The sequence below is a fragment of the Pseudophryne corroboree genome, chromosome 5 (genome assembly GCF_028390025.1).
Source record: "Pseudophryne corroboree isolate aPseCor3 chromosome 5, aPseCor3.hap2, whole genome shotgun sequence".
Lineage (NCBI taxonomy): Eukaryota > Metazoa > Chordata > Amphibia > Anura > Myobatrachidae > Pseudophryne > Pseudophryne corroboree.
The window spans coordinates 375,635,256-375,649,206 of NC_086448.1; the positions used below are offsets into that span (position 1 = coordinate 375,635,256).

A 13,951-nucleotide genomic window follows, 5' to 3' on the forward strand; every position below is an offset into this window, starting at 1 on the left:
GTCTAAGCACAGAATGCATTTATGTTTCATATACACCTTATACACACACAGCCTGAAGGTCATATGTGTATTAAACAAAGTTTTTATACATTGAGCCATCAGAAAACAAATGTTTGACTATCTTAGTCTCGCATTTTAAAAATTCCGTATCTCGGAATATTTGGATATGGGATACTCAACCTGTAGTATAAGGGTCAGAGCTCTTTAAAATAATTCCACTGTAGATGGATTGATTAGATTGCAAAGGTGGGAGGAAATCGATGTTAACGGTCCTTAGATTAACTGTGGGGTACCCCCATATTGCTGGCGTGGGAACATAATTGGTGGTCAAGTGTTAGGACTCCGGACTCACCGTCCTCACCAGTGTCCTGGCAATGACCGGGATGGCGCTCTGTTACAAGTACATCGTGGTCACAGTCTTAGAAGGGAGAAGAGGACACAGCTTCCAGACCTAACAGGACTGTCCGCGGTGTCCTCACCCCTCTTACAGAGTCTTACCTGTGCCTCCAGATCCTTGTCCCAGTGTCCGCCTGCGTCTGTCTTCGCCGCACAAAGTTTTCCCCTTCTCCAGGGGGATCTCTACTATGTAATCAATGCTCTCTCCCTTCTCAGGGACGCAGTACACAGGAACCAGAGTGGTTAGAATAATTTAAAGGAATGCTAGCTAATATTAATTCTGAATTTGCTACTGCCTAACAGGAAAGGCAATTGCTAAAGAAATCTGTCTCCAAGGAATTAAACACACTTTTTTAAAGATGCGTGGGTTAATACTGACAAGAAATTTCCAACTCCCTAAGCGGTTGCTAAATTCCTTCCCTTTCCCCCATGAGGATAGGAAGGTATGGGAGAACCCTCCGCTTGTGGATACCTCAGTGTCTAGGCTGTCACGTAAGATTGTGCTGCCTGTACCTGGTGCTATCTCTCTAAAAGACCCTGCTGACCGTCGCACAGAGGCCCACCATTGCTTGTGGGTGGATCACAGGGGCCATGTTTAAGTGGTCTGGTAATATCATTGAGGGGTTTGACACTTTACCTCAGGATGAGATCCTGACTCTACTGCAACATATCCAGGATGCTGCTAACTTCATGAGTGAGGCAATCAAGGAGATAGGCCTCATTAATGCCCGATACACGGCTATGGCGGTCTCAGCCCGCATGGCTCTGCGGCTGCGACAATGGACAGCGGATGCTGATTCCAAGAAAGGTGTGGAAAATCTTCCCTACACAGGGGATGCAGTGTTTGGGGAGGAATTAAATAAATGTGTTTCTCAAGCAACGGCAGGTAAGTCCACCTATGCGCCTCCGGCTAGACGTCCTTACCCTGGTCCCTCTTTACAGTCCTTTTGTGTGGCCAGGTTTAGAGGCAGGGCCAGGGATGCCTCAAATGCGGCCAGAGGAAATAGAGGTAAATCTCACAGACCAGCGGCTGCTGGATCACTAGACCAGACCTCAGGTTCTTCCTCCACAAAGCTTTCCACGTGACGGTAGGCCCCAGCTACAGGCGAACTTTACTGTGGGTGCTCGGCTGCAATATTTTGCTCATGTATGGGCGGAGTCCTGCTTGGGACCCTTGGGTGAGGGATCTCATATCCCAAGGGTACCAGTTGGAATTTCAAGCACTCCCTCCTCACAGATTCTTCAGGTCAGGCTTACCATCTTCACCTGTAGCAAAAGTTACCTTGCAGGACGCAATTCAAAAACTTCTACCCACACATGTGATTGTTCCGGTCCCTCCTTTGCTCAGAATCAAGGTTTTTTTTCAAGCCTATTTGTGGTAACGAAACCGGACAGTTCGGTACGGCCAGTCTTGAACCTCAAATCTCTGAACCCGTATCTACAGGAGTTCAAATTCAAGATGGAATCTCTCAAAGCGGGGGTTTCTGTCATGGAGGAAGGGGATTTCCTGGTAACCATGGATATCAAGGATGCATATCTGCACATGCCAATATGGCCCCCACATCCAGTTTATCTCAGATTCACAATACAGGACCGCCACTTCCAGTTCCAGGCATTGCCCTTTGGCCTATCCACAGCACCGAGGGTGTTAACAAAAGTTATGGCGGAAATGATGCTGCAGCTACGCATGATGGGTGTGAACATAGTCCCTTACTTGGACGATCTCCTCATAAAGACGGTGACCAGACATCTTCTGTTACAAAGCATCAACTTGACTACACGTCTTCTTACGGACCATGGGTGGATCCTTAATTTCCAAAAATCACACCTGGAACCATCACAGATGCTTCAGTTCCTGGGGATGATACTGGACACTGTGTCTCAGAAAATTTTCCTCCCTACGAACAAAGCCTTGACAATTCAGGCTATGGTCTGCTCTGTGTTCAGACCCTGCAGGATCTCGGTGCACCTTTTGCATTCGACTACTGGGCAAAATGGTGGCCTCCTACGAGGCAATCCAATACGGCAGGTACCATGCCCATCCGTTCCAGCTGGATCTTTTGGACAAGTGGTCGGGGTCTCACCCCAACATGCACCAGAGGCTATCCCTATCGCCAAAAGCAATGATCTCCCTGTTATGGTGTCTACAAGTCTCTCACCTTGTGAAGGGTCGGAGTTTTGGTATCCAGTCTTGGTCTCTGCTGGCGACGTAAGGGAGCCTTGGTGGTTGGGGGGCTGTGACCCAGGGGGCACAGTTCCAAGGGAGGTGGTCGAGTCAGGAGTGTTCTCTTCTGATATATGTTCTGGAACTCAGGGCGATTTACTATGCTCTTCTGCAGGCATCCTCTCTCCCCCAACATCAAGCCAAACAGGTACAGTTGGACAACGCCACGGCGGTGGTGTACATAAACCAACAGGGCGGAACAAAAAGCAGGGCCGCAATGCGAGAAGTCTCAAGGATACTTCTCTGGGCAGAAGCCAATGCAAGGGCCATATCTGCCATATTCATTCCGTAGGTGGACAACTGGGAAGCAGACTTCCTCAGCAGGCATGATCTTCATCTGGGGAAATGGGGCCTTCACCCTCAGGTGTTTCAACAACTGGTTCAACCGTGGGGCTGGCCGCTGATAGACATGATGCAACAAGAAGCTCCGTCTCTAGTTTTCCAGGACGAGGGATCTGCAGGATGCAGCGGTGGACGCTCTGACGGCGCCCCGGACCTACCAGTTTGTCTATCTGTACCCTCCGATTCCTCTCATTCCCAGAGTTCTAAAAAGACTCGAAAGGGAAAGAGTTCAAGCAATTCTAATTGCCCCAGATTGGCCTCGCCGGGCCTGGTATGCGGACCTCCTAACAATGTCTCTCGAGGAGCCCTGGCCTCTACCGCTTCTAAAGAATCTTCTTCAGCATGGGCTGTTTGTCTATCCAGACTTACTAATGGCTTGGAAGTTGAGAGGGAGATTCTAGCCAGAAAAGGTCTTCCTTCCAGGGTCATCCCGACTATGGTCCAAGCCCGAAAGGTGGTCATGTCGAAGCATTACCACCGTATCTGGAAGAAGTATGTTTTCAACTTTCTCCCTATCCATTTTCTTCCAGAGACAGCTGGCTGTAATTCCGGAGGTACAAACGTTCCTGAAGGGTGTCCTTTTCATTCAGCGACCCTTTTCGTCCCTTCACTGCTCCATGGGTCCTGACCTTTCTCCAATCGGACTGGTTTGTACCTTTACACATGGTGGACTTGAAATATCTTACTTGGAAGACCGTCATATTGCTGGCATTGGCCTCTGCTAGGCATGTGTTGCTGGCTTTGGCCTCTGCTAGGCGTGTGTCGGAAATGGGGGCCTTATTCTGTAAGATAAGGCCCCCAATTCCGACACACGCCTAGCAGAGGCCAAAGCCAGCAACATGACGGTAAGAATAAGGCGGAGCTCAAGACTCGCCCGCAGTTTTTGTTGAAAGTGTTATCGGCTTTTCCCATTAATCAACAGATAGTGGTTCCGGTATTGTCTAACACTTCAGTTCCTTCAAAGTCTTTGGATGTGGTCTGGGCTTTCAGGATTTATGTCAAGAGGACAGCTCGTCACAGGAAGTCTGACATGCTTTTTGTCCTTTTACATTGCCACCAAAATTGGATGCCCTGCTTCTATAGATTGTAAGCTTGCGAGCAGGGCCTTCCTACCTCTGTCTGTCTGTTTTTACCCAGTTTTGTTCTATTTCTGTTGTTCTAATTGTAAAGCGCAACGGAATATGCTGCGCTATATAAGAAACTGTTAATAAATAAATAAGCAGTCCATTGCACGTTGGCTCAGGCTTGCTATCCAGCAGAATTATTCTTAGGCAGTGTTGCCTCTGCAGAGTTCTATTCAGGCCCACTCCACTAGGTCGGTGGGTTCCTCCTGGACGACTGCCCATGGTTTTTCGGCCTTACAGTTGTGCTGAGCTGCTACTTTGTCGGGTTCGAACACGTTTGTTAAGTTCTAGAAGTTCGATACCTTGGCTGGTGAAGACCTCCAGTTTGGTCAGGCGATTTTGCAGGGATCTCGGCACTCTCCCACCCATTCTGGGAGCTTTGGGACTTCCCCATGGTATGAATACTTCCCAGTATTCCCTAGGACGTTAGAGAATATAGGACTGTAATACCTACCGGTACCTACTGGTAATTCCTATTCTCGTAGTCCATAGGGGATTCTGGGCGCCTGCCTCAGTGCTTTGTTTTTCCTGCTTACTTGGTTGTAAGTTCTTGATTGTGTCTGCTATTGCTGTCCCTGATCCTGTTCTGGTTAGCGTTGCTATCTTTTTGTTCTGGTTAGCGTTGCTATCTTTTTGTTCTGGTTAGCGTTGCTATCCTTTGTTACTGTTGTGTGTTGGTTCGTTGCCTCACCGCTATTGTTGTATGTTTTCCTTCTCTCAAAGTATGTCCGTCTCCTTGGGCACAGTTTTCCTAGACCAGGCCTGGCCAACCTGTGGCTCTCCAGATGATATGAAACTACACATACCAGCATGCCCTACCACAATTTTATCATTCACTAACAGCAAAACTGTGGCAAAGCATGATGGGACTTGTAGTTTTACAACAGCTGGAGAGCCACAGGTTGGCCAGGCCTGTCCTAGACTGAACCTGCAGGAGGGGCATAGAGGGGAGGAGCCAGTACACACTGAAGATTTCTTAAAGTGTCAGGCTCCAATTGACCCGATCTATACCCCATGGTACTAATCCTTCCCAGTATCCCCTACGGACTACGAGAAAAGGAATTACCGGTAGGTATTAAATTCCTATTTTTTTCCCTCAGTCTCATTGTACAAAGAAAGTTACCTTTGGTAGGGGAGTACGTGTGTGTGTGTGGGGGGGAAGGGGGGGGGGGGGGTGCAGGGGTGTAGAGCTGTTACTTCCATAGGTTTATGAACAGTGAACAGACCCTGCATGTAACTACAGTATAAACTTTATTCCTCTTTCCTATAGTCACCTTTCTAAATAGTGCAAGCACAGCACTGTCATTACAAAATAATACACTCTTCCCAGACCTTAAACCGGATGAAATGGAGTTGATGTATGCAGGCTATGGTGACGACACGGGAATACAATGTGCATTAAGGTAGGTACTCCATTACTTAGAACTTACATACTGCAGCATTTAACACCGGAGGTATCAAGTATTTTTTTTTTTTAAGCTAAAGTAGCTATATGTATTTTATCAGTCGCAGCATTGTGAACACATTTATGTAAACAAATATTTCACTAATGGACCCTGTATGATTTTATTTTGAGAACTTCCACCTCTTTTTAGTCCTGCTTAGGGTCATATTTCATTTAATTGGCTCATGGATTAAACTGTAACTTCTGCAGTGGGGCACACTGGGGTTCCACAGGGAATAACATTGGGGTGTAGAGTTGGATATTGTTCCGTGGCACCAACAGGCTAAAAGCTTTGACTGTTTCCAAGATGCACAGCGCTGCCTCCTCTATAACCCCGCCTCCGTGCACAGGAGCTCAGTTTGTAAGTTGGTGCCTGCAGTGCAGGCAGCTAACAGCCCTGAAAAGAGCTTTTTTAGAAGACAGAAGACTTCAGGGGCCGCACAGGCACTTAAAAGTTCTGTATATCATTCTGACGTATCATGCTGCGGCTCCCTCACCTCCCTCAGCGGCGCTGTATACTCTCGCTCCCTGGTTGCCGGGTACTTACAACGGAGTGCTCCGGTTTCTCTTCAGGCACACACACCTGCCGCCGCTCTCCATGATCGTGTGGCTACGTTACAGGGAGGAGGCAAGAGGGTTCCCCAGGCGGGACCCGCTGTAAGCCGCGATCCGCCGTGGTCTGTAGGAGACGGCCACGTCTGGGACTGCTGGGCAGTCTCTCCTCTGTAAAGCCACCTGCATCATCAGCGCTGTGCATTTACAGGACACTTAAGTATTCTACATGTCATTTAGACAGTGTTAGTTAAGAACAAGTGCATTACTACAGGGATAGTTAGTACAAGTACCCTGTGATATACATCCAGTCTTTACTGTGCATTGTTATATTTATATACCTATATAGCTTTACTTAGTGGTTCAGTTTGTACTTAGTATTGCTAGTCCAGTGCAGTTTTATTGTTTGTAATAATATCTGCATTGTATATGTGACTGCGTGTGTGCCAATAGCTGCTGTGTGATTTCTATTTTGTGTATCTCACACATATTGCTATCCCTATTTCTGCTGCGGGGTACACTGGGCTCCACAAGGATTAACATTGGGGTGTAGAGTAGGATCTTGATCCGAGGCACCAACAGGCTCAAAACTTTGACTGTTCCCAAGATGCACAGCGCCGCCTCCTCTATAACCCCGCCTCCTTGCACAGGAGCTTAGTTTGTAAGTTGGTGCCATGCAGTAAGCAGGCAAGTAACAGGGGGTCTGCCTTTGCAGCCCATATTATAGCGTAAATTGAAGGAAGAAGAAAAACTCTGAAGACTTCAAGGGTTGCAGCTTTTATGTATGTCATAAGACATACTTTGCTGCAGCTCCATCACTCCCCCAGCGGCGCTGTATACTCCCACGCCCTGGTTGCCGGGTAACTACAGAGGAGGCTCCGGTGTTTTTCCGGTCAGTCACACACACCCGCCGCTGCCCTCCAGGATCGCGTGGCAGCAGGTTCAAGGAGAGGTAAGGGGTCTCTTTGGCCCGCTGTTAACCGCGATCCGGCGCGGCCGTGTGAGGCGGGCCGCGCACGCTAGCGTGAACACTGTAATCGGGCAGCCGCACCACTAGTCACCGGGACACTGGACACAGGTGGGTGTTTTTCCTCTCATTAAAACCCTGTTTTTACATAGCCCGCAGCGCCCGGTGGGGAATCCAGCAGTGGATAAGGCCTAACCTCTAGTCCCTCCCCCAGCCCCAGGGCACCATTTCAGTGAATGTTCCCGCCCTGGAGCTGCATATCTTTCCCTCACTCCCTGTCAGCCACCATCACAATGGAGCTGAGCTGTTCCTGGAATTGCTGGGGCAAATCCTCCTCTGTAAAGCCGCCTGATCGCCAGTGCTGTGCATTTTACAGGACACTTTAGTACTCTACCTGGCACTGGGACAGTGTTAGTTAAGAGAGAGTGCATACATTCAGGGTTGTGTGGGTACAAACACCCTGTGATAAACATCCAGTATCTACTGTGCTTTGTTATATCTATTGTTAACATATATAGCTATACTGATATAACCTGAGGAGGCTAAGTGTGTCAGGTTTTTTAAAGTAATATAGGTCTTAAACAAAATATACTTGCTGTGTATTTTTCTTTGTGATTTATAGTCACCATATATCTCTTGGATTCCCAGTTTGTGCTGACAGGAAAGTAACACTGCACTGAGAGTTCTTGCTAGGTATATCACTGGTAAGATTGTACCAGGTTGCCCAATATTGTGCGTGCTATTATGTCCGCTACACGAGGTAACGGAGCTGGGGCTCCTCCCACATTGCGTGGTGGTGATGCTGCGGACATTTTGGAGGAAAATATGGCAGCAGAGAGTTCAGTTTCTGGGGGTTCCTTACCCCCCAGTGGGTCCGTAGCGCCGGGGGCAACAAATTACCTACCTTGGGCTACCTTTTCCACGCTGTTAAACATGCTTGTAACTAAATTGGCACCCCCTGTGTGACCACCTGTGCCAATGCCGCAGTTTATGGTCCCTGCAATTAATCCGCCATGGGCAGATCAAATCTCCACTCAGTTACAGCAATTGAACCGGTCACTGACTAAATCTAAATCCCACTTTCGCCCACCTAAGACGTCTTCTAAACGGGCCATTACCTCCTCACAATGCACTGCTATCCCGGACACATCCTCTGAGGAAGATGGTGCATATACTGACCCCACAGACACTGACTCAGATGCTTCTGGTGGGGATGGGAAGTCAATGGTGGATGTCCCTGACTTGATTGAGGCTATCAGGCTCATTCTTCAGGTCTCTGATGAACCTGAGCCTGAGGCCGTCTCTAAAAAGCCGGACAGACTTAAACGTAAAAAGGTGCTTAAACAAGTTTTACCTCATTCTCAACACCTTGCTGACATACGTCAGGAGTCCTGGGAAAATCCGGGGATGAAATTCACAACGAATAAGAGACTGTTGGCTCCGCAGAGAGAGGATAGCGAGCCATGTAAAAATTGCGAAACTCCTCCGCCTGTAGATTCTCATGTGGCATGCATGGCAGTTTCCTCTGCTCTGCCAGTAACTACCATCGCCTCTCTGAAGGAACCGACGGATAGACATGTGGAGGGTTGTTTGAAAGCGATTTACACCCTAACGGGGGCTGTGCATAGGGCAACCATTGCAGCAACTTGGGCTGCTGAAGCTGTTGAGGTGTGGACTCAGGAGCTTGAGGCGGAGCTGCCTTCTAATGCATCTGAGCATGCTGGACAATGTCTCATATATTACAATGGCTTCCCTGTACCTTAAGGAGGCGACCTCCGATGCCGGGGTGCTGGCGGCCAAGGCTGCTACTACGTCCGTCTTGGCCAGACGTATCCTTTGGTTGAGATCCTGGTCGGTGGATATGGATTCCAAGAAAACCCTGGAGGTGCTTCCTTTCAAGGGAGACATTCTCTTTGGAGAAGACCTCAATAAGATTGTGGCTGATCTGGCTACTGCTAACACAGCTTGCCTACCTAGTACGGCTCCTTCCACACAGAAGGCTAAAAGTACTTTCCCTTTGCCCTTTCGTCCTCCAGGTAAAGCAAAAGGTCAGGCGTACCCAAAGCAAGCTCGTGCGTCCAGACCTTCCAAGCCCAGACCGAAGCGAGCCTGGGCTGCCCGTCAGCCTGCTTCCAAAACTGCCAATACTGCCGCATGATGGGGTGGGCCTCCCTCATGGGGATCCCAGGGTGGGGGGCCGACTACCAGGTTTTGTCCAGGAATGGTTGAAGACCACTTCAGATGCCTGGGTAAGGGAAGTCGTCACTCAAGGTTTTGTGGTATCCTTCAAGAATCGTTCCACTCATAGATTTTGCCTGACAGATGTTCCTCTGGACCCGTCAAGAGCCAACACTCTGCATTCGGTGGTATATTCCCTCCTGTCCACAGGAGTGGTGGTAAAGGTGCCTCTGGCTCAGAGAGGCAAGGGGTACTATTCACCGCTGTTTCTAGTCCCGAATCCGAACGGGTCCTCACGGCCCATTCTCAATCTGAAGTCCTTGAACCAAGTATGTGCGGGTCTCCAAGTTTCGTATGGAAACTCTGCTGTCTGTTGTTCTGGCCTTGGAGCCTGGGGACTATATGGTCTCCCTGGACATACAGGATGCCTACCTGCATATTCCTATTGCAGTGTCTCATCAGCAGTACCTCAGGTTTGCGGTGGGCAATCTTCATTACCAATTTCGGACGTTACCCTTTGGTTTGACAACGGCTTCCCGAGTTTTCACCAAAGTGATGGCTGTCATGATGGCTACACTCCGCCGTCAAGGGATGAGGATCCTACCGTACTTGGACGATTTGTTGATCCTGGCAAATTCCCCAGAAATTCTGCTTTCATCTAGATCTGACGGTCCAGTTCATGAAAGCCCACGGGTGGCTGATCAACTGGATGAAATCCTCCCTGGTTCCTGCTCGGAGCATGGTACACCTGGGTGCGTTATTGGATTCTCACAACCAACGGTTGTTCCTGTCTCAGGAGAAAGTCCTGAAGCTTCAGGGCAGGATTCGATGCTTCCTATCTCGTCCGCAAGTGTCGATACATTCGGCAATGCAAGTGCTAGGTCTTATGGTGTCAGCTTTCGACATGGTGGAGTATGCTCAATTCCATTCTCGCCCTCTGCAGAAGTTAATTCTGACCAAGTGGGATGGCCTGCCTCTCCCGATCAGATCTCACATGATCTCCTTGTCTCCGGAGGTCCGCCTGTCACTGAGCTGGTGGCTTCAGGATCAACGATTGAGCAGGGGCTGTCCCTTCTGGATACCCAACTGGGTCCTGCTGGCGACGGATGCCAGTCTGAGAGGTTGGGGCACGGTGTTGGAACAACACTCTCTTCAAGGTCGGTGGACCAAGGAGGAGTCTCTACTCCCGATATATATAGTGTTCAATGCGTTGACAATGGCCCGGCATCTAATACAGAACAGACCTATTCAAATACAATCATACAACGCCACCACGGTGGCGTATATCAATCATCAAGGTGGCACTCGAAGCCACATGGCAATGAGGGAAGTATCACTGATTCTTCAGTGGGCAGAACGCCATCTGCCGGCCATATCCACAGTGTTCATTCCGGGGGTCCTAAACTGGGAAGCGGACTTTCTCATTCGTCAGGACGTACACGCCGGAGAATGGAGCCTCCATCGAGAGGTGTTTCAAATTCTCGTGGACAAGTGGGGCCGGCCAGATGTGGACCTGATGGCGTCTCGACACAATCACAAGGTTCCAGTCTTCGGAGCAAGGATAAGGGATCCTCAAGCAGCGTTCATGGATGCTCTGTCAATCCCATGGAACTTTCGGCTGCCGTATGTGTTCCCTCCAGTGTCTCTACTGCCCAGAGTAATACGGAAGTTCAAGCAAGAAGGAGGAAATCTGCTTCTGATTGCTCCAGCGTGGCCCAGATGGCACTGGTTTTCCGATCTGCAGTGCCTCTCGCTAGATCGTCCCCTTCTACTTCCACAACGACCAGATCTCCTCGTTCAGGGCCCTTGTGTTTACCAGGACTTGGCCCGTCTGGCTTTGATGGCATGGCTCTTAAAGCTTCCGTCCTGAGGGCCAATGGTTTTTCTGAGGCGGTCGTTCAAACTATGTTGAAGGCCCGTAAGCCGGCTTCTGCTAGGATTTATCATAGGGTCTGGAATGCTTTCTTTACTTGTTGTGCGTCTCACAATCATGACGTTTTCAAGTTTAGCACGGCCAAACTGTTGGCCTTCCTACAACAGGGCCTGGACTTAGGCCTGCGTCTGGCCTCCCTCAAGGTTCACATTTATGCCTTGTTGGTTTGGTTTCAGAGAAAGATTGCTGCCCTTCCGGATGTTCATACATTCACTCAGAGTGTGTTGAGGATTTAGCCTCCTTATGTACCTCCTGTGGCCCCTTGGGATCTTTCGGTGGTACTGGAGGCCTTGCAAGAGTATCCATTTGAACCTCTTGCATCTGCTGACCTTAAGTGGCTTTCCCTTAAGGTGCTGTTTTTGCTGGCTATTGCTTCAGCTAGAAGGGTCTCGGACTTTGGTGCCTTATCCTGTAAGTCTCTCCATTTGTTTTTTCTTTGTGACCGGGCGGTTCTTAGAACGCGATTGGGTTATTTACCCAAGGTGGTGTCTTCCTTCCACCTTAACCAGGAGATTGTGGTTCCGGCCTTTAATTCTCCTGAGTTTTCTTCCAAAGAGCGGTCTTTGGATGTGGTACAGGCTCTCCGTATCTATGTAAAGAGAACGTCGTCCATTGGGAAATCTGATTCTCTGTTTGAACTGTTTGGTTTTCACAAACGTGGCTGGCCTGCTTCCAAGCAGACCCTGGCCAGATGGATTAGAGTGGTGATTACACATGCTTATATACAGGCTGATCGTCCAGCTCCTGCTACCATCAAAGCCCATTCTACTTGGTCGGTTGGACCTTCTTGGGCGGCCCACCGTGGTGCGACCCTTGAACAATTGTGCAAGGCGGCTACGTGGTCCTCGGGGAACACGTTTATAAGGTTCTATGCCTTCGATACTTCCGCCTCCCAGGATGCTTCCTTTAGCGAGCACAAGAACCCGGCGTCCAAAGTGCGTCCTTTCCCATAAGTAACTGCTTTAGGACATTCCAGATGTTAATCCTTGTAGAGCCCAGTGTACCCTGCAGCAGAAAACGAGATTTATGGTAAGAACTTACCGTTGTTAAATCTCTTTTTGCGTGGTACACTGGGCTCCACAAGGTGCCCACCCTGACGCACTTAGCTTCTTTGGGTTGGTGTGGCATAGCCGCTGTCACCCTCTCCTGTGGTGAGTGTGTGGTGTAATTGGCTACAAGCGATTGTCATCTCTGGTACCTGCTACTGCATTGGGCTGGTTAACGAAACTGAGCTCCTGTGCACGGAGGCCCGGTTACAGAGGAGGCGGCGCTGTGCATCTTGGGAACAGTCAAAGCTTTGAGCCTGTTGGTGCCTCGGATCAGGATCCTACTCTACACCCCGATGTTAGTCCTTGTGGAACCCAGTGTACCTCGCAGAAAGAGATTTAACAACTGTAAGTTCTTACCATAAATCTCGTTATTCTGTACCCTGAGGGGGGCTAAGTGCATCAGGGTTATCATATAATATAGTGTTTCACAGGATATACTACCTTGGTATTTTTCTCTGTGTTTTACAGTCACCACATACCTCTTAAATCCTCTGTTTGTTTGTGCTCTGCTTTGCAGTCACACTATACAGGGTTTTCTCTTATGTCCTAGAGGATGCTGGGGACTCCGTAAGGACCATAGGGACTAGACGGGCTCCGCAGGAGACGTGCAATAAAAAAGAACTTTAGGTAGGGGTGTGCACTGGCACCTCCCTCTATGCCCCTCCTCCAGACCTCAGTTTGATACTGTGCCCAGAGGAGACTGGGTGCATTACAGGGAGCTCTCCTGAGTTTCCTGGAGAAAAGTATTTTGTTAGGTTTTTTATTTTCAGGGAGACTTGCTGGCAACAGGCTCCCTGCATCGTGGGACAGAGGAGAGAGAAGCAGACCTACATAAATGTTAGGCTCTGCTTCTTAGGCTACTGGACACCATTAGCTCCAGAGGGAGTCAGAATGCAGGTCTCCCCTTGCGGTTCGTCCCGGAGCCGCGCCGCCGTCCCCCTCGCAGAGCCGGAAGATAGAAGCCGGGTGAGTATAGGAAGGCAGAAGACTTCAGAGGCGCAGAAGACTTCAGAGCTTCACCGAGGTAATGCGCAGCGGTAACGCTGTGCGCCATTGCTCCCACACAACACACACAGCGCACACTGTTGGGCGCAGGGGGGGCGCCCTGGGCAGCATTGTTATACCTCTAGGACTGGCTATATAGATATATTCACTTTATTTGGTGTTATTTATGAGAATTCCCCGCCAGTTTGTTTAAAAGAGCGGGACCGAAGCCCGCCACTGAGGGGGCGGAGCTTGTTCCTCAGCACTCACCAGCGCCATTTTCTCCACAGCACACTCTGAGAAGCTGGCTCCCCGGACTCTCCCCTGCTGATCACCGGTGACAGAGGGTTTTAAAGAAGAGGGGGGGGGGGGCATAATTGGCGCAGTATATATATATATATATATATAAAAGAGCGCTATATCTGGGTAATTTTTACCAGGGTTATTGGCGCTGGGTGTGTGCTGGCATACTCTCTCTCTGTCTCTCCAATGGGCCTTGTGGGGGATCTGTCTCCAGATTAGAGATTTCCGTGAGTGTGTGCAGTGTCGGTACGTGCGTGTCGGCATGTCTGAAGTGGAACGCTCTCCTAGGGATGAGGTGGAGCGCATGAGTGTGGTGTCTCCGTCGGCAACGCCGACACAGGACTGGTTGGATGTGTGGAATGTTTTAAATGCAAATGTAAATTTATTGCACAAACTTTTGGACAAAGCAGAGTCCAGGGATTATACATGGGGTCATGCCCTGCTTTTCCCTATGT

The 13,951-nt window shown here is 49.4% G+C and overlaps 1 protein-coding gene across 9 annotated transcripts in view; it reads left to right on the forward strand.

The window, feature by feature from the left end:
- BRD9 (bromodomain containing 9) overlaps window positions 1-13,951 on the forward strand; it is a 351,813-nt gene that overhangs the window by 236,224 nt on the left and 101,638 nt on the right. For all 9 annotated transcript variants that reach the window (XM_063922671.1, XM_063922669.1, XM_063922670.1 and 6 more), the window contains exon 12: window positions 5,357-5,489. In XM_063922671.1, the coding sequence (XP_063778741.1) occupies window positions 5,357-5,489 (133 nt within the window). The remainder of the gene's footprint in view (window positions 1-5,356; window positions 5,490-13,951) is intronic.